At 44.1% G+C, this 22234-nt stretch overlaps 1 protein-coding gene across 3 annotated transcripts in view; it reads right to left on the bottom strand.

Moving 5' to 3' along the window:
- LOC129864119 (endoglin-like) overlaps positions 1–22234 on the bottom strand; it is a 66962-nt gene that overhangs the window by 7090 nt on the left and 37638 nt on the right. For all 3 annotated transcript variants that reach the window (XM_055936736.1, XM_055936737.1, XM_055936739.1), the window contains 8 exons: positions 11153–11272; positions 6094–6265; positions 5766–5952; positions 5531–5636; positions 5102–5303; positions 4534–4682; positions 3855–4085; positions 1700–1766 (listed from right to left, as the gene is read on the bottom strand). In XM_055936736.1, the coding sequence (XP_055792711.1) occupies positions 1700–1766; positions 3855–4085; positions 4534–4682; positions 5102–5303; positions 5531–5636; positions 5766–5952; positions 6094–6265; positions 11153–11272 (1234 nt within the window). The remainder of the gene's footprint in view (positions 1–1699; positions 1767–3854; positions 4086–4533; positions 4683–5101; positions 5304–5530; positions 5637–5765; positions 5953–6093; positions 6266–11152; positions 11273–22234) is intronic.

Below are 22234 nucleotides of genomic sequence, written 5' to 3'. Positions count from 1 at the left end.
AGTTATCTTTATAGGAGGATAATTAATGATCTACTACTGTAGTAACAATACAGACTCAAAGGCCCTGTCCCAGTTCATGTCTAAACAGAAACCTGTTTTACAGTCTTTCTTTTATTTGTTTTCCAGAATGGGCCGACTTGTTATTTGTGTGTTTGGGTTTGACAGCAAAGCTGAACAAACAGAGACAGGAAGCAGAAGCCTTGTTGTAGGTGGGGAGGAGGTGGAGAAGACGGACAGCAGCAGGCCTGTACTACGACACTACTACTCCAAAGAGCCCTCTGGGGGACAGCTACCAAACAGGAAGGACAACCGAGGGGGAGTCACATCCTGGCCAATGAAAGCACGCCGGACCCCCAGCAACAACATCAGCAGTCAGTCTGCTTCAACTGTCAGAAAAGCTAAATTCCAACACTCAGGCCAGAATTCTGAAGCAGAACTGAGAGCCCAGAAAGTTGGCTGGCTCCAGTTGTTTGGTGTGTGCACTGTGTAGTCACTTGGCAGGCGTGGATAAAAAGGAGCGCTTAGGTCAATGAGGAGTTGCTTGCAGTTTAATGGGAGGAAACGTTGTTCCCTTGCCACTGATTCCCATTCAGCCATTCTCCATCACAAGTCCCTGAGTCCCTCCACACGCTCACATCACCTTTCCATTACATAAGAACCAGAATGGGCTGGCCAGTAAAACAGGATGCAAAAACAAAAATGAGCAGCGAGGATCTGGCTGTGTCGCCTCCAACCCCATCACCATCAAGCCGCTGATGCTCCAACCTGTATCCTCTTCTTCTCCTGCATGAGGAAATTGCAGGAAACAATTACTTGTTGGCCATAGCTGGGGAGCTATGTCCCAAGCCAAAGCTGGGTAGCTATGTTCCTAGCCAAAACATGAACCTGGGGTTCGTTCTCTTTTCTTTTTCACCCCAAAATAATGGGCTTGCAGAGGGTTGAGGAATGCAAGGTTAGTTCCTGACTCATCTGCCCAGAGATTGTCCTCCCCTTTGAAGAGTGACACCTTCCCCTCTTTGTTTTCGGGGGTTTCTGACAATAGCTCCAGTAATTTTTTTGGGACGGACAGCCACTCGGCCAGACCTCGGACACAATGGATTCCCCTGAGGGTCATTACTGGCTGATTGTGGCCACAAAGTCAGGCTGCAGGCCTTCCTAAGGAAGAGGCCCCACCCCACCTCGCATCCCCTCTACGACCCCTCTCTTTTCGTATATCCTGAACTCATCATCGCCATGACAACGGGCCCAACGTTACAGTGGAGCTCGATGGAAGGCGAGACAAATGAGACAGACTGGCAGCAGCTGCTGTGGCTGGAATGAGATGGATGATGGAATGTTCAGAGAGGGGAATTGCTGAGGAGGACAATGCGGTGGCTCTCCTATTATTGCATTTGACAGCAGTGTTAGTGCTGATTTCATTTGGATATCTTTTGGTTTTCCACAGGAAAGAAGATGGCACATTATAGCATAGGGGAAGTTGGGGGTCATATCAACGATAGAGAAGAGTCATGTTTAAAAATACACTCATTTTGAATTTATGAATTCTGTCATTTAAGTGCCAACATTGGGGTTATCATGTGTACTGTAAATGTTGACTGATGCCAAAGCTGATAAGAGAAAAAGTAAGGGTTGAGTTGCCAGAAGGACAAACTACACTACAACAACAGCACTGGAAGGATTTGGAGTTAACTGAACTCACTTGGTGGTGGGATGTATGTCTGGGTGACCTCCAAATTCTTCTTCACTCTTCCTCCATCTCCACATTTCTACAAGAGAATACGAAGAGAGTGAGACACACATCATTAATTTTGCTTTGTTGGCAAAGATCCTAAAACCTACTAAAGTCAACTCAAAACATTAAAAATGCTTTAAGGTGAAAGGGAAAGTTCACTAAATATTTGGGTTGTTGACAAAGCTACAGTTTAGAATGAACAATGTTTAGTGAGAAACAGTTGGCACACTATCCCTTGAAGCATATTCTCTGTGTATGATATTTCATTTTCAGTCTAGCTCTAAATGTACACTTTCTGGAGCCGTTGTTGCTGTTACGAGGTTGAAATCAATTTGTCAGAGAAAAATGTATTCAAGGATCTATGAAAAATGCTCAATAATGAAAGAAAGCATACTAAAAGAAAAAACGAACATATTTTCCCCCCAACACACACACCTACATGCACACACACACCTCCCCCCAACACACACCTACACCTAAAGTTGAAGTTGGAATTTATATACATTTAGGTTGGAGTCGTTAAAACTCATTTTTCAACCACTCCACATATTTCTTGTTAACAAACTATAGTTTTGGCAAGTCGGTTAGGACATCTACTTTGTGCATGACACAAGTGATTTTTCCAACGATTGTTGATAGACAGATAATTTCACTTAAATTCATTGTATCACAATTCCAGTGGGTCAGAAGTTTACATACACTAAGTTGACTGTGCCTTTAAACAGCTTTGAAAATTCCAGAAAATTATGTCCTGGCTTTAGAAGCTTCTGATAGGCTAATTGACATAATTTGAGTCAATTGGAGATGTACATGTGAATGTATTTCAAGGCCTACCTTCAAACTCAGTGCCTCTTTGCTTGACATTATGGGAAAATCAAAAGAAATCAGCCAAGACCTCAGAAAAAAAATTGTAGACCCCTCTGGTTCATCCGTGGGAGCAATTTCCAAATGACTGAATGTACCACGTTCATCTGTACAAACAATAGTATGCCAGTATAAACACCATGGGATCACGCAGCCGTCAAACCGTGCAGGAAAAAAACGCATTCTGTCTCCTAGAGATGAACGTACTTTGGTGCGAAAAGTGCAAATAAATCCCAGAACGACAGCAAAGGACCTTGTGAAGATGCTGGAGGAAACAAGTACAAAAGTATCTATATCCACAGTAAAACGAGTCCTATATCGCATAACCTGAAAGGCCGCTCAGCAAGGAAGAAGCCACTGCTCCAAAACCGCCATAAAAAAGACAGAAGAAGCCGGTTTGCAACTACACATGGGGACAAAGATCGTACTTTTTGGGGAAATGTCCTCTGGTCTGATGAAACAAAAATATAACTGTTTGGCCATAATGACCATCGTTATATTTGGAGGAAAAAGGGGGAAGCTTGCAAGCCGAAGAACACCATCCCAACCGTAAAGCACGGGGGTAACAGCATCATGTTGTAGGGGTGCTTTGCTGCAGGAGGGACTGGTGCACTTTACAAAATAGATAGCATCATGAGGACGGAAAATTATGTGAAAATATATTGAAGCAACATCTCAAGACAACAGTCAGGAAGTTAAAGCTTGTTCGCAAATGGGTCTTTCAAATGGACAATGACCCCAAGCATACTTCCAAAGTTGTGGCAAAATGGCTTAAGGACAACAAAGTCAAGGTATTGGAGTGGCCATCACAAAGCCCTGACCTCAATCCCATAGAAAATTTGTGGGCAGAACTGAAAAAGCGTGTGCAAGCAAGGAGACCTACAAACCTGACTCAGTTACACCAGCTCTGTCAGGAGGAATGGGCAAAAGTTCACCCAACTTATTGTGGGAAGGTTGTGGAAGGCTACCCAAAACTGTTGACCCAAGTTAAACAATTTAAAGGCAATTCTACCAAATACTAATTGAATGTATGTAAACTTCTGACCCACTGGGAATGTGATGAAAGAAATAAAAGCTGAAAGAAATAATTCTCTCTACTATTATTCTGACATTTCACATTCTTAGAATAAAGTGGTGATCCTAACTGACATAAGACAGGGAATTTTTACTAGGATTAAATGTCAGGAATTGTGAAAAACTGAGTTTAAATGTATTTTGACTAAGGTGTATGTAAACTTCCGACTTCAACTGTACATACCTCCCTGAAGCAGAGTTTGACAGAGCACTCCAGGTCCCAGCTAGTGGACGCCAGGTCTTGGAGCAGCTCTAGGGAGAAGCTAACCCTGGCACTGTTGGGGCACATGGTGGAGAAGCACATCTCTGACCTGAAGGGCATGTCCCTGACCACTGGGCATGAGCCCTTGGAGTGCACCGAGCAGTTGATCACCTTGATGGTCAGCACAATCTCCCCCAGCATCCTCCCTGAGATCTGGAGGAGAGGAGAGGGATGAGTGGGGACAGGAATGATTGGAGTGCTAGAAATGTTTGCATACACTGCAGTATGGGTATTGTTTTTTGGCCTAGAGCAGGCCTAGTGGGAGACGTTGGTGGATGCATTTGCTCCCATGTACATACTGCATACTACATTGTATGGTCACTATATCATACATGGTGTTATACTGTATATCAATATGACAACACTATGTACTGTAGATACATCCAGTCCTCTCCTGGATGGAGCTACATCCCCAAACATTAATTAATACCTGTAGATTGCCATTCTATTGAAGAGACTTTTGCTTTGTGTGTTAGGAGTCATGCAGATGTGAAGGTGTGCAGGGCTTAGAGGATGAGAATTTGGGCACGGCGGAGGAACTGGGAGAGGATTAGAAAGAGCAGGAAGGTGTTGGAGTGAAATAAATAAAAAAGGCTCTCACCTCTGCGTAGATCCTCTTGTCGCTCTGCACCTTGGCGTTGAGGTCCAGAGGGGAGCGGTAGTCTGGAGAGGTGTACAGCTGCATGATCAGAGGCATCTGAGGGGGGCTAGGGGGCGATGGGGTGGTCTCAGTGGGTGCAGTCTCTGTGACTGAGACAGCAAGACACAACGTTCACCTGTCAGTAAGAATCCATTTGTACATGATACTACAGGATAGGTGTACCATATATTTGTTTTAATATAATCATAAATAATAATAATAATAATGTTGGCTGAGCTAGTTAGCTAGTCTAGTACAGGAGCCTGCTGGCAACAGTGGCATAGTGTTAGCTACCAATTACTGAGAAAGCTTGATAAAGCATATTTTTATTGCAGTTTTGCACCATTATACCAACCAACAGTATGAGCATTTATGATTGTAGAACTGGTCACTCTGCGTCGGAATTTGCATTAACTTCATACATTAACTAATCGGAACAATTGTCAAATTTACAGGAACTCCCTAGTTATGCTACCCTTGCTAGAGGCTAATATTGACTATGCTCACTGTGACTATAACTGTATTTTACCTGGTGTGTGGTCCTTATTCCCCAGGACCAGTGTGACCATGGTGCCCTCGGTTCGGATCTCAGAGTAGCTGGTGATGGTGATTGCTTTGAAATGGTCCATGGCCTTCTTCTGTACAGCATCGGCACTGTCTGTGGTGATGGCGACCACGGGAGGGATCGTATGCATCGTGTTGGTGGCAGCAAGCATGATCACGTTGTTAGACTGAGCGAGATAGAGATAAAATTAACATCATTTGATATAATAGATAGTACTGTATGGTTATTTTACAATTTATATAGGACACCTTTGTCAGTAGAGTATAATGCATACTGATCTGAGCCTGAAATTATGACCAGACTAATGCAGGTAAAATGTCTGAGTCATTGGTGATTCAGTGTCAGGCATTGATACTACAATTTAGTCAATTGTAAATGTTATCCAGTGCTTACACAGAGGCTGGTGTGCTGTGGGTCATGGATGCTCCACGTGGTACCATTAGGACCTCTTAGGAACAGACTTATCTGCCTCTCACTGATGACGTGCACAGAGACATAGCTGGAACAATAAAATAGTGTTGATTTACTGTTCAAAAGCACCACACAACCAACACAATAACCAGTATAAGGCCACTATCATGGAAAGTGTTGCTAATGTTTTCAGCCAAGAGACTCTTCACTGTCTTACCGAATGCTGACATCCTCAGGGATGTTAACGATGTATAGTTCTTTCTCAGTGTGACTGTTGAGAGGCTGGTTCGAGCAGGACTTGATCGATGAAGGTATGTTTGATTTGAATGTCAGATAGTGCTTGAGGGAGTGCCATTCATTTTGAAGTGTACAGTTGTTGGAGCCAGTTGGAAGGAGTCTTGTTCCTGTAAAATCATTAATATTTATTATTCAGATTTGTTACATAATCTGTCATTCTTCGGTCACAGCAAAAACGGCCAGTTTGTGGGAGTTGTGTAAGTTTGAGGTACGTTGTATGTATCTGACTGTATCTGACAGTGTCTTACCCTCTCTCCCTGTGGAAGCGATGCTAGTTGGGTTCTGGATGGTGGTGAAAGATGTCACCCCACCAAACTCCTCGGTGGCCCACCTCACTAGAGCTTCGTTGTCTATGGGCAGGGTTTTTTTATGGACGTTGCCTTTTGAACCATGAAACATTATATTGGAGTTATTGGCCACCTGGAGAGCAAAGGAAAATACATTAGACATTTAATTTCAGGTCTCTTTGACTATCTATCTATTGTATGTAAGTTATGATACAATGGGTTCACTTCAATTGAACACATTGCAATAATGCTACACAGTCCGCTGGTCAAACTAGACCACAGAATAAAAATGTACATACTACTTATTAAGTTATATTCTCAGATAGACTCCCCTCACAATTCGATTATTAAGAAGAGGCGTGTGCCTAGGCAGTAGTTCATAAACAAACACACTACACATATAAGGCAAGTGTGATTGAATCTGTCTGTTAACATGATCCACTCCCTTCTTTTTACTTTCCTTTATGTACATGGAGGGATTCTTGTTTATATACAGTACAACCCTAAGTCATTAAGCCACTCTACCTCTATGAGGGTCAGACAGCTCTGTTTGTCTGCTCATTGTTACCGTGGCATCAGGTGAGTCAGCGCCTTATTTAGAAGCTGCTACCTCATGTTTGCCCAATGTGTCTGACAACAGCCACATCAAAGCATGCCCCCCTCCCTCTTCCTCTCCCTCCCTCTCTGTCTCTCTCTCTTTCTGTCTGTCTATATCTTGATCTCCCTCTTTCTCCATCTCTCCTTTTCTCTCTCCATCTCTCTTTCTCTCTCTCGCTCTCTTTATTCTCCGAGCAGAGCAGAGCCATTTGAAAAGGAATGTTTATTATGCTAAAGTGTCTACAAGCCCGGTTGAACAACCCCATTGGAGCCAAGGTCTTTCCTTCGCTTCCTGAGTGGGGCCGGGAAATGGGGACCTTTTTAACTCTGTGCGTCAGTGGAGTCGGCAGGAATCTGGCTCCATACGGGTATAAATATATACATCCAGCCTAGTGCATGCACACTACAGCACACATTCCCCTGTTTCCCCAACAGGCCAGGGAAATAATGGACTGTACATGAAGCACTCAAGTAGGTGTTCTAATGTATCGGTCGGTTATGTGCCATTTTGGTGTAACCTAAGAGTCGCGCCCAATCTGTACTCATCTGCAAATCAAATATTTGTATAAAGACAACTATCCTTCTATAAGCATATTAAAAAACAATTAGATTATTAGCCCAAGAGCTTGAGAATAGAGTCCCTTTATATATTATACAGAGCATATGGATGGAGCGGATATCCATTTCCCTTTGGATCCTGTCTCAACAATGGCTTCATTTTCTCCCCCATCAATGTTCTCATCACTATTCCCGCTGCATTCCAGCTAATTTAGCACACAGATGGACAAATTGTTCTGGACTGGCGGGACTTATATAGGTCCGATGTGTTGTTACAATTAATTTCAGGATAATGGATAGCATAAAAACAACAACAAACAATTAGCTACGCTGCATTGCACAAACTCACAGGAGGTACAGTATGTGCTCAGTGTTTTTCCAAGAAGAGGCTAGGGAAGGGGGAGAGAGCAGCAGCCATTGTGTTGGCAATGATTTTGGCGTTTGAGGAATAATTCCATATATTTCCTGGTGGTCGAGGTCTTAGGGTGAAAACTAAGGGCTGGAAAGAAGACCACTGATTGTTCTCTCTGTGGACCTCCATGTTAGCGGTCAGTGTGTGTATGTGTGTGTTAAGGCCTGCCAGCTGCAGCCAGACCCCATAAAGCCAGTCAGAACGCTCTGCTGAGAGCCAAGTAAACCTGTGTGATTGATTGGTCCTTCTCATGCGTGTATATTTTGTTTAATGTGGATAGAAATAGAAAGACGGGAAACTACAGAGACGAGAACATAAAAAACATCACAATGGAGAGAGAGGAGGGGCGGAGAAGGGAGTAAGTAAGGAAGAGAGAAAGAGACTGAGAGGGATCAGCAAATGATAGAAGGAACTACTTTGACATGAATTTGTCTCCTGGGGGTCAGAGTTTGACGCTGCACAGCCCGGGGACATAACGCACAACAGGAAGTAGTCTGAGCAAGAAGTGGCTTGTCTACTGGCACTTTCAGAAACTTCTCAGATTAGACTTCCTTCCTTTGGCCTGATCCAGAGGGGTTGAATGAGCCAGGGATGACAAGCTCCACGCATCCTCCTGTCCTATACTCCTCGCATCTCCTCTCCTCTTCTCTCCTTCTCTGTCCTCCCCTCTGATTCACCGCACTTCTCTCCTCTTCTTCTCTACTCCCCTCTTCTCGTACTGCATCATTAACCCCGTGGAGAACACTGGAGTGACAGCTAGGTACCATATCGCTCAGACACTGTGCAGACACTGTATTGTGTGTAGCCATGACACTCATCATTGTGTGTCTGTGTCGTTGCTATCACAGAGGAGTCAGGGGGATTTAAGTCACTGTCAGAGAGAGCTATCTGGTGGGCTGTTTAGAACAGGCACCCATCCAAAATAGATTAGGTTCGAGGTCAAGGCCATTCGCCTATCTGTCTGTCTCTGTCCCCTTGGCTCCGAGGACGCATCGTGAACTGTCTGCACGAGGGCGTGCGGGGGACAATGCCAGAGGGGTCATCAACTCTTACATAACATAGAAGAGAGAGCACTGGGTGTTTCTCAATATGCATACTACCGTGCTCCACACTCTCATGCTCCGAGTGAATTCTCAGATGAAGTTCTCTTGAGTACGTTCTTGCGAGGACAAGAGTGTGGAGAACGCATAAAACATTACATTTGAGAAGCACTCACACTCCCCCTGCTATATTACATCACGCTGCACCTTCCCATTCACTGAACATTCTTCCAGCCAGGACAATTGCAGCAATAGACGAAACAAGATATACACAAACCAAACGTTTTACTTCATAACTATCAGCTACGTGAATCATAATAATGTAGCTAACCAGATAGTTTAACAGGCAAAAATTACCTGAAATGAATATTATGCAAGAAAGATCTCAATTCATGGCTATCTAACAGTAGTAGCTAGCCAGTTAGCCCTATTGACTTATTATGGGCTTGCGATCTACGGTACGTAGGCAGGTAAACATTTCAAAATGTAATTTTAATCCAGATCAAATATTTTAGTCAGACAACATATGAGATGTGAATAGGCAACATTTCATTCCCAAATCAAAGTGTAATTTTCTTTGCATACTTTCCGTTGAAGCTTGCATCGATGCATGCTTCAAAATATGTAGAAACGGAGTATGCATTCCATTAGTGACCCCCAGGCTCCTTTTCGCATACTTTGATTTGGACTCATACTCCGAGCCTTCCGTGCTCCAATTTGCGTGCTTGGAGCACGGTAGTATGCATTTTGAGAAACACCCCCTGTGTATCATGTCTTGGTGTGAAGCTAAATTACCACCACATATTAGACGGGAGAACAAACGACAAGATCTACAACAGGGGAAGGGAGGAGGGACAACTGAGGATGCGAGACCTTCAACCTTGACGATGAACCCACAGGTCGGTGGCCTTTTGTGAATGTACGCAAATGTACTCTGTCCCATCTGAGTGTGTGTGGTGACTCTTCCCTGTCCCGGTCACAGCTGGATAGAACACTGGGCCTGTACCCAACAGATCTGTCAGCCTCGTGACGCACTTCCTTTTTCCATTCAAATGGTAACATTCCCAAGTGATCCACTACACTATCCCATCCTCCCATCCCACACACACATCCCCTCTTCATGTAAAATGGTCCCCCTCTCTGCAGGACACGATAGGCTATCCTACTGTCACAGACTGCTGACAGTGTTGTAAACATTGAATCATCCTATTTATCGTGGAAGATTACTGAGTTTTAACAGCACCTTAATACGGCGAAGTATAAATAGAGGGTAGAAGGGGGTCGAAATAGATAAAAGATCATGTTATTTATTTGACCCTTTGTGTGAGAAGCAGAGATCAAGAGGAAGATGCTTGGGCTGTGGACTTGGTCTGAACTCTCAACTCAGCTTGGTACTTGTGTTCATTGTGATAAAAAGCAAGAGTTCTGTTTCAAGAGAATGGGTGCCTACAGACAAGTTGCGGTTTGAGTCCCAGGCAGGGATCCAAAATCAATAACACTATAATTTACTGTCAAACTCCAAAAGAAAACATCCTATCAGTCCCTTCTGCTTCATTTTCAAAATTCGGTTGACAAGACGAAACCCTTTGAGACACACCATCTCTTTCTGAAGGAGTCCTTTCTTTCTAAAAACTCACTTGAAGTGTGTAAATCTAGTAGATAGGTTGAACACAATACTGAAGTTAATGTCTCTTACTGATGCAAACTATATTATGTGTAAATATTTCATTATTTCATTTTTTCACATCCCCAGTGTCTGACAGAGACTATTAGCTTGCTCCCTACTCCAACACACTTTAAGCATTTTTATAATGTGTACCAGATATAAAATACACACAGGTTCTTCGGTACTGGGAAACTCAACAAACAAGGGTAATTGCTTCTACAAACTGTCCCAGGGGCTTGCACAGCTGTGACTGGTTTGGAGAGCCCATCTGGGCCTGCAGAAAAGCATTTCTCCCCTGGTTAACTATGGAAGTAGGGAACCTGGCAGTGAGGCTCTACTCCCCCCCCCCCCCCCCCCCCCCCCAGCTCCAAACACTGGAGCTGAACAGAGCAGAGTAGAGTGAAGCAGCTCCGCTGGCAGGAACAGGAGAGCTGCCAGGCTAGACTCCTAGGCCTTGCCAAGCCCCCATTAGCGAACTATCAGGCAATGCTGCCAGCTATCTATCAGGCAATACCTGTTGAGAGTCCTTCTCTATTTCTGTTGGCGATTGGGCATTAAGGTGTCTAATAGAAGTATCTGCTTTTCTCCCGGCTAGGATATACTGTAATTCCTGGAGTAATAATTTGCATATAACTTTTGTGTACTTTTCATACACTGACATACTGTAATGCCCTTACACTAACTGATACACAACCCCAAAGGAAACAAGTGGCAAAAGGAAACGATGAGGAGAGATGGTATACTTACGTATAAGCTGACATCCTCGTTAGCATTGGTCAGAATGTATATGGCCTGCTCTGAGGCTGTGGTGATGATGAGGTGCATTGGCTTGGCAGTGGTCATGTTTAGTTCAAACATGGTGGAAGCCTAGAGGGGACCGAAGAATCAAGTTAAACTTCAAGAAAAATATATTCAAGTTTGTGATGACTGCAAATGCAAAAAAGCATGATATTATCATGTTTATCACAATTCACCCCATGTTTTTTACTGCAAGAAAAACAATTCTTACACACCCCCAATCACCCACACCTATACATCAACTTAACCACCACATCAACAATGGCCGTACATTCAAAACTGAGCCATGCATGGTATGTACAGTAGCTATAGCATAAACATGTGGCTGGCAGGGGAAGTGGTGGTGGCTTTAATTCCCACAGGAACTTTGCTGTGATTATAAAATAATCATCAAGAATCAAGCAGTATAAACATTTTTTGTAAGAGATCACACTGGGGTCGCAGAGAGGGCAATGTTTACTGTAGGATTCTAAGAGCTAATCTGTTTGGTCACCTTATATAAGGGTAATTATGCAATGTCATTGTTTCTTGATAAATTGTGAGCTGGCATAGATTCTAAATGTACTTTATGAGAGATTATAGGATTAGGCGTACTGCTTCCATGTGTGTCTGACTGACTAGCACATACTGCACACACACAACCTGGTTCCCGATCTATTCCCCTCACACGTATATGGACTCCACACCTCCATGCTGAAAAATCTACTTCTCCAATAGTGTTATTACATTTCACTGAGTCAGTGCATGGCATCATCAAAATACAATGACTCCACACTGCAATGTAATGATCCTGTGGTGGGGTAACACATGGCGTTCGAAAGACACAAATGTAATCTAACACCTTCATTTATTTTGAAGGGACCAGGCTTGGGATTGAATTGTCGCCTGACAGCTCAACACAAGGGTTTCTATTGTGTTCTGTCTCTCCCACAGAGAAAGTCATTGAGAAAAGCGCATTTCTGTTCCCTTCCAGAGGCATCACGTCAGCACAATACGTGTGAAAAATACAAGGATGGGCCGCATGCCAAATTATGTACCACTTTCTTCACTTCTTCAATTCCAGAGATGACAAGATTTAAAGAATTCCGTTGATGGTAGGTCACTTGTGTGATTTGATAAAGACAGCTGATCTAAGACACATAACATTATGTAGTCTCTCTAGCATTGGGAAAGTTATCTACTATAAATCACTGCGTAATTATGGCGCAATATGGAAATGTGACATATTCACCCCAAGTGGCAGATGTTGGCAGACAGACAGTTCTGACTGAAGCTCCAAGGAGTCTGTAGTAGAGGAACAGACTACAGCAACACCTGTCCAATACTAGTCAAACCGGCACAACCAGCTCATGGAACCAATCCAACACCAGTGAATCCAATCCAACACCAGCCAAACACCAGTGAATCCAATCCAACACCAGCCAAACACCAGTGAATCCAATCCAACACCAGCCAAACACCAGTGAATCCAATCCAACACCAGCCAAACACCAGTGAATCCAATCCAACACCAGCCAAACACCAGTGAATCCAATCCAACACCAGCCAAACAGCAGTGAATCCAAACCAAAACCAGCCAAACAGCAGTGAATCCAATCCAACACCAGCCAAACACCAGTGAATCCAATCCAACACCATTCCAACACCAGTGATCCCAGTACAGCAACAGTTCCTGCTGTGAGGCTTGGGGCACCAGGAGGAGTGGAGAGGCTTGGGGTACCAGGAGGAGTGGAGTTGAGAGGCTTGGGGTACCAGGAGAAGTGGAGATGAGAGGCTTGGGGTACCAGGAGGAGTGGAGGTGAGAAGCTTAGCCATATCCACTCCACTAATCTCTTCTCCCCTCTCCAGTGACAGCAGAGTCAACATGCCCACCTGGCTGGCCCCATACAGTGGACTCCCAACCCTGACAGAGAGAGGACAGGATGTGCATGGATGCCCTCCTGTAGTGCACACTATCTGCTTCAGAGGTCCTGGAGGAGATTAAATAGCCTCTTTCTGAGTGGCAGTGGCCCCGACACATGCTTAGCTCACAAAGAAAAGCTCCACTAGGCAGCTACAGGATTCAGCAGGCTGGAAGCCAGCTGTACAGAGGGTCAGATAGGCATATTCTACACTGAACAAAAATATAAATGCAACATGTAAAGTGTTTTTCATAATTGTCCATACACACAAAAAGCTTATTTCTCTTAAATGTTGTGCGCACATTTTTTTACATCCCTGTTAGTGAGCATTTCTTCTTTGCCAAGATAATCCATTCACCTGACAGGTATGGCATATCAAGAAGCTGATTAAACAGCATGATCATTACACAGGTGCACTTTGTGCTGGGGACAATAAACAGCCATAAGCCACCTCCAACATCGTTTTAAAGAATTTGGCAGTATGTCCAACTGGCCTCACAACTGCAGACCACATGTGGCCACGCAGGCCCAGGACCTCCACATCCGCCTTTTTCACCTGCGGGATCGTCTGAGACCAGCCACCCAGACAGCTGATGAAACTGTGGGTTTGCACAACCAAAGAATTTCTGTCAGAACTGTCAGAAATCGTCTCAGCGAAGCTCATCTGCGTGCTTGTGATCCTCACCAGGGTCTTGACCTGAATGAGGTTCAGCGGCGTAACCGACTTCAGTGGGAAAATGCTTACCTCCGATGACCACTGGCACGCTGGAGAAGTGTGCTCTTGCATTTTATTGATGGCAATTTGAATAAACAAAGATACCGTGACGAGATCCTGAGGCCCATTGTCGTGCCATTCATCCGCCGCCATCACCTCATGTTTCAAAATGACAATGCACAGCCCCATGTCTCAAGGATCTGTACACAATTCCTGGAATCTGAAAATGTCCCAGTTCTTCCATGTTCTGCATTCTCACCAGACATACTAATCATTGAGCAGTAACTTTGCATAGCTATTGAAGAAGAGTGGGACAGCATTCCACAGGCCACAATCAACAGCCTGATCAACTCTATGCGAAGGAGATGTGTCGCACTGAATGATGCAAATGGTGGTCACACCAAATACTAACTGGTTTTCTGATCCACAGCTCTACATGTTTTTAAAGGTATCTGTGAGCAGTAGACCAGTAGACAACAGGTGAACAGTGTTGGGCTTCAACTTCCGGTAAGTCAAATATGTTCTTGCAATATTGCCCACAGTCAAGAATGCGTTATAAGCTAGCGAAGTTTACAAAGATAGAGATGAGGAAGACAGGATATTTATATTCTGTTTTGAACTTGCCAATGAATTACCATAAATGAATTGGTATTTACTTCCTTCGTATATCAGTAGGGAGGAAAAGAAGGTAAAAGGTTTGCGGTTGTGAATCCCATTGTTTTGTTAAAATACTGAAGTGGAGGAAAGTACTTAAATAACACTAACACACAGTTCTGAACAGGTGCTTTTGGGGAATTAACTATTTATATTTTATCCTGACGTGGCGGTTTTCAAAAAAATGATCTCTAATCTCTTGCTTGATTTGGAGCTGGATTTTCTTTGCTGCTGGCCTTTTTTCTTTGTGTGGATGAGTGTGCTGAGGAACACAGTGTCTTTTGTTCCTATCTGCTCGCTCTTATTAAATTGATTGTCTGCTGCCTGCTGCTGACAGCATGCATTCCGAGAGGGCCACGCTGGGCTCAGGCGAGGGGCCAACATGAAATAATCGGACCCCTGATGTTTGGAGCTGGTCGGAGGAGACCACCAGTGTAGTCTGAGGCCTACCACAGGGCTAATACACAAGGCCTCTGCAAGGGCCATGTTCAACACACACAGACACACAAACAGACAGCACACCACAATAGCTGCTGTCAACAGACCATTTGAAATGCCAGGCAGGTTAGGGTTAAGGTTTGGGTTAGGCTAAAAACAAAAATCTCAAAATCAACCTATTGCTGGATTTGAACATGCAACCTTTGGCACCAGAGGCAGATGCTTTCAAAGCATTCAGTATTTAAGTTGAAGTATTAATTCAAAAGTTTTAAGGTTAGGGTTACAGGAAAACTCCACCCAAAAACAATATATTGGTATTTGTTTCATTACTCCATTGTTGACATAATCCCAAAATGGGATGTTTTTTGTATTTTGAAAGTTACATATCTTGACAACTTGATTGCTAACAAGCAAAACATTTTGGGAATATGTCAACAATGGACAAATAAAACAAATCTATTTTACTAGGCAAGTCAGCAAAGAACAAATTCTTAATTTCAATGACAGCCTAGGAACAGTGGGTTAACTGCCTTGTTCAGGGGAAGAACAACAGCTTTTTAACTTTTCAGCTTGGGGATTTGATTTTTAACTTGGGGATTTGATTTTTAACTTGGGGATTTGATGCCGCCCCAAATACCAAAAATAGTTTTTGGGTGGAATTTTCCTTTAAGTTTAGGCATTAACTCCAAAATCTTAAGGTTAGCCATTAACGCTGATGGTTAAGTTTTGGGATAGGCTTAAAACCAAAATCCTCTTTCTATTGCTGGATTTGAACATGCAACCTTTGGCAACTGAGGTAGATGCTTATGACTATCCGCCATCTTCATCCACAACACCTCAGCAAAACCAAAACCTACTTGCAGGCAGTTGTGGAAAAAGTACTCAATTGTCATACTTGAGTAAAAGTAAAGATACATTAATAGAAAATGATGCAAGAAAAAGTGAAAGACACCCAGTAAAATACTACTTGAGTAAAAGTCTAAAAGTATTGGGTTTTAAATGTGCTTAAGTATCAAAAGCAAATGGAATTGCTAAAATGTACGGAATTGAAATGGAATGGAAGTGCTAAAATGTAAGGTATCAAAAGTACAAGTATAAACCATTTCAAATTCCTTACATTAAGCAAACCAGACGGCATGGTTTTCTTGTTTTTTTTTATTTATTTACGCATAGCCAGGGGCACACTCCAACACTCAGACACCACTTACAAACAAAGCATTTGTGTTTAGTTAGTCCGCCAGATCAGAAGCCGTAGGGATGACCAGGGATGTTCTCTTGATAAGTGTGTGAATTTGACCATTTTCCTGTCAAAATGTAAGGAGTACCTTTGGGTGTCAGGGAAAAAGTATGTAGTAAAAAGTACATTATTCACTTTAAGAATGTAGTGAAGTACAAGGAAAAGTTGTCAAGAATATAAACAGTAAAGTAGAGATACCCCAAAAAACAACTTAAGTATTACTTCAAATTATTTTTACTTTACACCACTGCTTTAAGGTAACAGCGCTCACTGTTGCCGCTCATGGGCGGTTTCCACACCGTCTCCTGACATCCTCGGACATGTATGGACGTCGAATACTGACTTGTATCGTGTGTGTGTGTGTGTGTGTGTGTGTGTGTGTGTGTGTGTGTGTGTGTGTGTGTGTGTGTGTGTGTGTGTGTGTGTGTGTGTGTGTGTGTGTGTGTGTGTGTGTGTGTGTGTGTGTGTGTGTGTGTGTGTGTGTGTGTGAAGATAATAGTAGGGACAATGAGTCTGGTAATACGTCTGAAAAAATGATCAGTTGCCCTCCCAACTGTCTATCATCACAGAGTATTAAAGCACACTCCTTGCCTAGTCTTTTTAGCAGTGTCCGAAAATGTTTATCAGAATACCCTGAAGAATAACTCAATAATCAGTCAGCTGAGAGATACAGGTCTTCTTTCTTCTTGGGATTCATGATATAAATTGACCTCTAGTTGCCTCAACAAGTGAAGTGTCCATAGCTTAGATGACTAAGTTCTTCTCTGAAACTAGACTATACACTTCCCGTTTGATTAAACATTAGGGTTGATTAAACATAGTAGGGTCTTAGGTGAGTTGTTATCCTGGTTGCTAGGATTGCTAGGAATCATATTGTTAAATAATGGGTGAGTTCTTGAAAAGCACACAGTATACAGTAAATGTGTGACTAATTGTCCTGTTATTTGACAGTTTACCAGTCTGATATGGGCAACTGATTCACTCAGTTCGAGTCAATAGAGTCAAGGATGTGTCTGTGACTAATATATGAGTCGACAGGATTTACTCTTGCAAATCAGTTGGGAAACAGTCATTTCACTTTAAACCAAAAATCAATGACCTTTACTAAAGAACTGTCCTCCCTTCTTCTAACTTTCTCCATCACTCTCTCGCTTCACTCTATTAGTTTGAACAATGCACATTGCCGTCCCTGGTCACTCGCCCTTGCTATTTTTGTTCCTGTGCTTTCCAGATACAATTGTTTTCCTTTTTTTTTGAGAGAGAGAGCTTCTTGAGAGCCACTTTTTTAAAAGACTTTTGCTGGTGCATAACAGCTTCCCGTTACTCTTTGTCTCTCTCCCCTAACCCGAGCCGGCTCCGACGGTCCAGTCTCGGCTATGAGCCAAGGCCCTCACACTCGTGCCTGAATGTGACATCAATGGGGTCTTGACAAGCCCCTTCCCTCCTGCCCTATCCAGCCCTCCTGCCTTCCACCCCCCTCTTCCCTCCGTCCTCTATCCCTCCATTCCCCTCCAAGGCTGAACCCATACACAGGCCGCCAGGCAGCCACACTTCCTATATGACCCCTCCCTTTCCACAAACACCTTTGTCACCACCTCTCCTCTTTAGGGGGCCTAATATTCCTAATATGAACTCTTGTTTAGGATGGAGGGATTTGTTTTTTGTCTGTGTGGAGTGCATGCAGGTGAGCACTGAAATACTCCGCAAAACCCCAAACTAAACCGCTGAAAACAGAGGGGGAGGTAGAGAGAGAGAGACAGAAGAGAGAGAGACAGAAGAGAGAGAGACTGATGGGGGGACGACAACAAATAACTCTGTTCTCCATCCTCTGGTAGTTTTGCCTTCAGCCAAAAACATACCCCTGCTTTGTGTCTAACGATAAACAAAACCTCAAAATCGTACATTTTCAGCACTGCCCCAAACTGATGCAATAAAGGAAGTGATAAGGCTGTGTGTGTAGAGAAATGACATGACCCATCACTCTCCAATTGCAAACATTCAGCCTGGTCCCACAGGAGAACATGGAATGTTCACGGGATCACACGGCAGGCTTCAACTCCTGCCTTTGTGTTCCTCCTACTCTCCAATCTTTTCATTTTTCATAATCAAATCAAATCAAATTTTATTTGTCACATGCCCCATATACAACAAGTGAAATGGTTACTTACAAGCCCTTGACCAACAAAGCAGTTTTAAGAAAGTACCCTTCAAAAAAGTAAGAGATAAGAATAAGAAATTATTAAAGAGCAGCAGAAAATAACAATAGCGGGGCTATATACAGGGAGTACCGGTACAGAGTCAAAGTGCGGGGGCACTGGTGTCGAGGTAATTGAGGTAATTATGTACATGTAGGTAGAGTTATTGAAGTGACCATGCATAGATAATAACAGAGCAGCAGCAGGTTCCAGAGGGGGGGGGGGGGGGGCAATGCAAATAGTCTGGTTAGCCATTTGATTAGCTGTTCAGGAGTCTTATGGTTTGGGGGTAGAAGCTATTTAGGAGTCTCTTGGACCTAGACATGGCACTCCGGTACCGCTTGCCGTGCAGTAGCAGAGAGAACAGTCTATGACTAGGGTGGCTGGAGTCTTTGACAATTAGGGCCGGGAAGCTTGGCCCCGGTGATGTACTGGGCCGTTCGCACTACACTCTGTAGTGCCTTGTGGTCGGAGGCCGAGCAGTTGTCATACCAGGCAGTGATGCAACCCATCAGGATGCTCTCAATGGTGCAGCTGTAAAACCTTTTGAGGATCTGAGGACCCATGCCAAATATTTTCTGTCTCCTGAGGGGTAATAGGTTTTGTCGTGCCCTCTTCACGACTGTCTTGGTGTGCTTGGACCATGTTAGTTTGTTGGTGATGTGGACGCCAAGGAACTTGAAGCTTTCAACCTGCTCCACTACAGCCCCGTCGATGAGAATGGGGGGCGTGCTCTCTCCTCCTTTTCCTGTAGTCTGCTTCGTCTTGATCACGTTGAGGGAGAGGTTGTTGTCCTTGCACCAGACGGTCAGGCCTCTGACCTCCTCCCTATAGGCTCTCATCGTCGTCGGTGATCAGACCTACCACTGATATGTCATCAAAAAACGTAATGATGGTGTTGGAGTCGTGCCTGGCCGTGCAGTCATGAGTGAATAGGGAGTACAGGAAGGTACTGAGCACGCACCCCTGAGGGGCGCCCGTGTTGAGGATCTGCGTGGCGGATGTGTTGTTACCTACTCTTATCCACATGGTGGCGGCCCGTCAGGAAGTCCAGGATCTAGATGCAAAGGGAGGTGTTTAGTCCCAGGGTCCTTAGCTTAGTGATGAGCTTTGAGGGCACTATGGTGTGGAGCGCTGAGCTGTAGTCAATGAATAGTATTCTCACATAGGTGTTATTTTTGTCCAGGTGTGAAAGGGCAGTGTGGAGTGCAATAGAGATTGCATCATCTGTGAAACTGTTGGTGTGTTATTCAAATTGGAGTGGGTCTAGGGTTTCTAGGATAATGGTGTTGATGTGAGCCATGACCAGCCTTTCAAAGCATTTCATGGCTACAGACGTGAGTGCTACGGGTTGGTAGTCATTTAGGCAGGGTACCTTAGTGTTCTTGTGTACAGGGACTATGGTGGTCTATTTGAAACATGTTGGTATTACAGACTTAGACAGGGAGAGGTTGAAAATGTCAGTGAAGACACTTGCTAGTTGGTCAGCGCATGCTCGGAGTACACGTCCTGGTAATCCATCTGGCCCTGCGGCCTTGTAAATGTTGACCTGTTTTTAAAGGCCTTACTCACATCGGCTGCGGAGAGCGTGATCACACAGTCATCCGGAATAGCTGATGCTCTCATGCATGTTTCAGTGTTACTTGCCTCGAAGCGAACATATAAGTTATTTAGCTCCTCTGGTAGGCTTGTGTCACTGGGCAGCTCTTGGCTGTGCTTCCCTTTGTAGTCTGTAATAGTTTGCAGGCCCTGCCACATCCGACGAGCGTCAGAGCTGGTGTAGTACGATTCAATCTTAGTCCTATATTGATGCTTTGCCTGTTTGATGTTTCGTGAGAGGGCCTAGCGGGATTTCTTATAAGCTTCTGGGTTAGAGTCCCGCTCCTTGAAAGCGACAGCTCTACCCTTTAGCTCAGTGCGAATGTTACCTGTAATCCCTGGCTTCTGGTTTGGGTATGTACAGTGGGGAGAACAAGTATTTGATACACTGACGATCATAAGTACACTTCAACTGTGAGAGACGGACTCTAAAACAAAAATCCAGAAAATCACATTGTATGATTTTTAAGTAATTAATTTGCAATTTGTATTTGGTACATCAGAAAAGCAGAACTTAATATTTGGTACAGAAACCTTTGTTTGCAATTACAGAGATCATACGTTTCCTGTAGTTCTTGACCAGGTTTGCACACACTGCAGCAGGGATTTTGGCCCACTCCTCCATACATACCTTCTCCAGATCCTTCAGGTTTCGGGGCTGTCGCTGGGCAATACGGACTTTCAGCTCCCTCCAAAGATTTTCTATTGGGTTCAGGTCTGGAGACTGGCTAGGCCACTCCAGGACCTTGAGATGCTTCTTACGGAGCCACTCCTTAGTTGCCCTGGCTGTGTGTTTCGGGTCGTTGTCATGCTGGAAGACCCAGCCACGACCCATCTTCAATGCTCTTACTGAGGGAAGGAGGTTGTTGGCCAAGATCTCGCGATACATGGCCCCACCCATCCTCCCCTCAATACAGCGCAGTCGTCCTGTCCCCTTTGCAGAAAAGCATCCCCAAAGAATGATGTTTCCACCTCCATGCTTCACGGTTGGGATGGTGTTCTTGGGGTTGTACTCATCCTTCTTCTTCCTCCAAACACTGCAAGTGGAGTTTAGACCAAAAAGCTCTATTTTTGTCTCATCAGACCACATGACCTTCTCCCATTCCTCCTCTGGATCATCCAGATGGTCATTGGCAAACTTCAGACGGGCCTGGACATGCGCTGGCTTGAGCAGGGAATCCTTGCGTGCGCTGCAGGATTTTAATCCATGACGGCGTAGTGTGTTACTAATGGTTTTCTTTGAGACTGTGGTCCCAGCTCTCTTCAGGTCATTGACCAGGTCCTGCCGTGTAGTTCTGGGCTGATCCCTCACCTTCCTCATGATCATTGATGCCCCACGAGGTGAGATCTTGCATGGAGCCCCAGACCGAGGGTGATTGACCGTCATCTTGAACTTCTTCCATTTTCTAATAATTGTGCCAACAGTTGTTGCCTTCTCACCAAGCTGCTTGCCTATTGTCCTGTAGCCCATCCCAGCCTTGTGCAGGTCTACAATTTTATCCCTGATGTCCTTACACAGCTCTCTGGTCTTGGCCATTGTGGAGAGGTTGGAGTCTGTTTGTTTGATTGAGTGTGTGGACAGGTGTCTTTTATACAGGTAACGAGTTCAAACAGGTGCAGTTAATACAGGTAATGAGTGGAAAACAGGAGGGCTTCTTAAAGAAAAACGAACAGGTCTGTGAGAGCCGGAATTCTTACTGGTTGGTAGGTGATCAAATACTTATGTCATGCAATAAAATGGAAATTAATTACTTAAAAATCATACAATGTGATTTTCTGGATTTTTGTTTTAGATTCCGTCTCTCCCAGTTGAAGTGTACCTATGATAAAAAATGGCAGACCTCTACATGCTTTGTAAGTAGGAAAACAAAATCGGCAGTGTATCAAATACTTGTTCTCCCCACTGTACGTACTGTCACTGTGGGGACGACGTCCTCGATGCACCTATTGATAAAACCAATGACTAATGTGGTGTACTCCTCAATGCCATCGGAAGAATCCCGGAACGTATTCCAGTCTGTGCTAGCAAAACAGTCCTGTAGTTTAGTATCTGCTTCATCTGACCACTCTTTTATAGACTGAGTCACTGGTGCTTCCTGCTTTAATTTTTGTTTGCACGCGTCTCTGTGTGTGGAGCAAAGGTGGTCTAGAATTGTTTTCCTTCTGGTTGCACATTTAACATACTGATAGAAATTAGGTAAAACTGATTTAAGTTTCCCTGCATTAAAGTCCCCAGCCACTAGGACCGCCGCCTCTGGATGAGCGTTTTCCTGTTTGCCTATGGGGGAATAC

This window comes from Salvelinus fontinalis, chromosome 10 (genome assembly GCF_029448725.1).
Source record: "Salvelinus fontinalis isolate EN_2023a chromosome 10, ASM2944872v1, whole genome shotgun sequence".
NCBI classification, from domain to species: Eukaryota; Metazoa; Chordata; class Actinopteri; order Salmoniformes; family Salmonidae; genus Salvelinus; species Salvelinus fontinalis.
The sequence above is the reverse complement of the archived record's forward strand: the minus strand, read 5'-3'. Positions and strand labels throughout refer to the sequence as shown.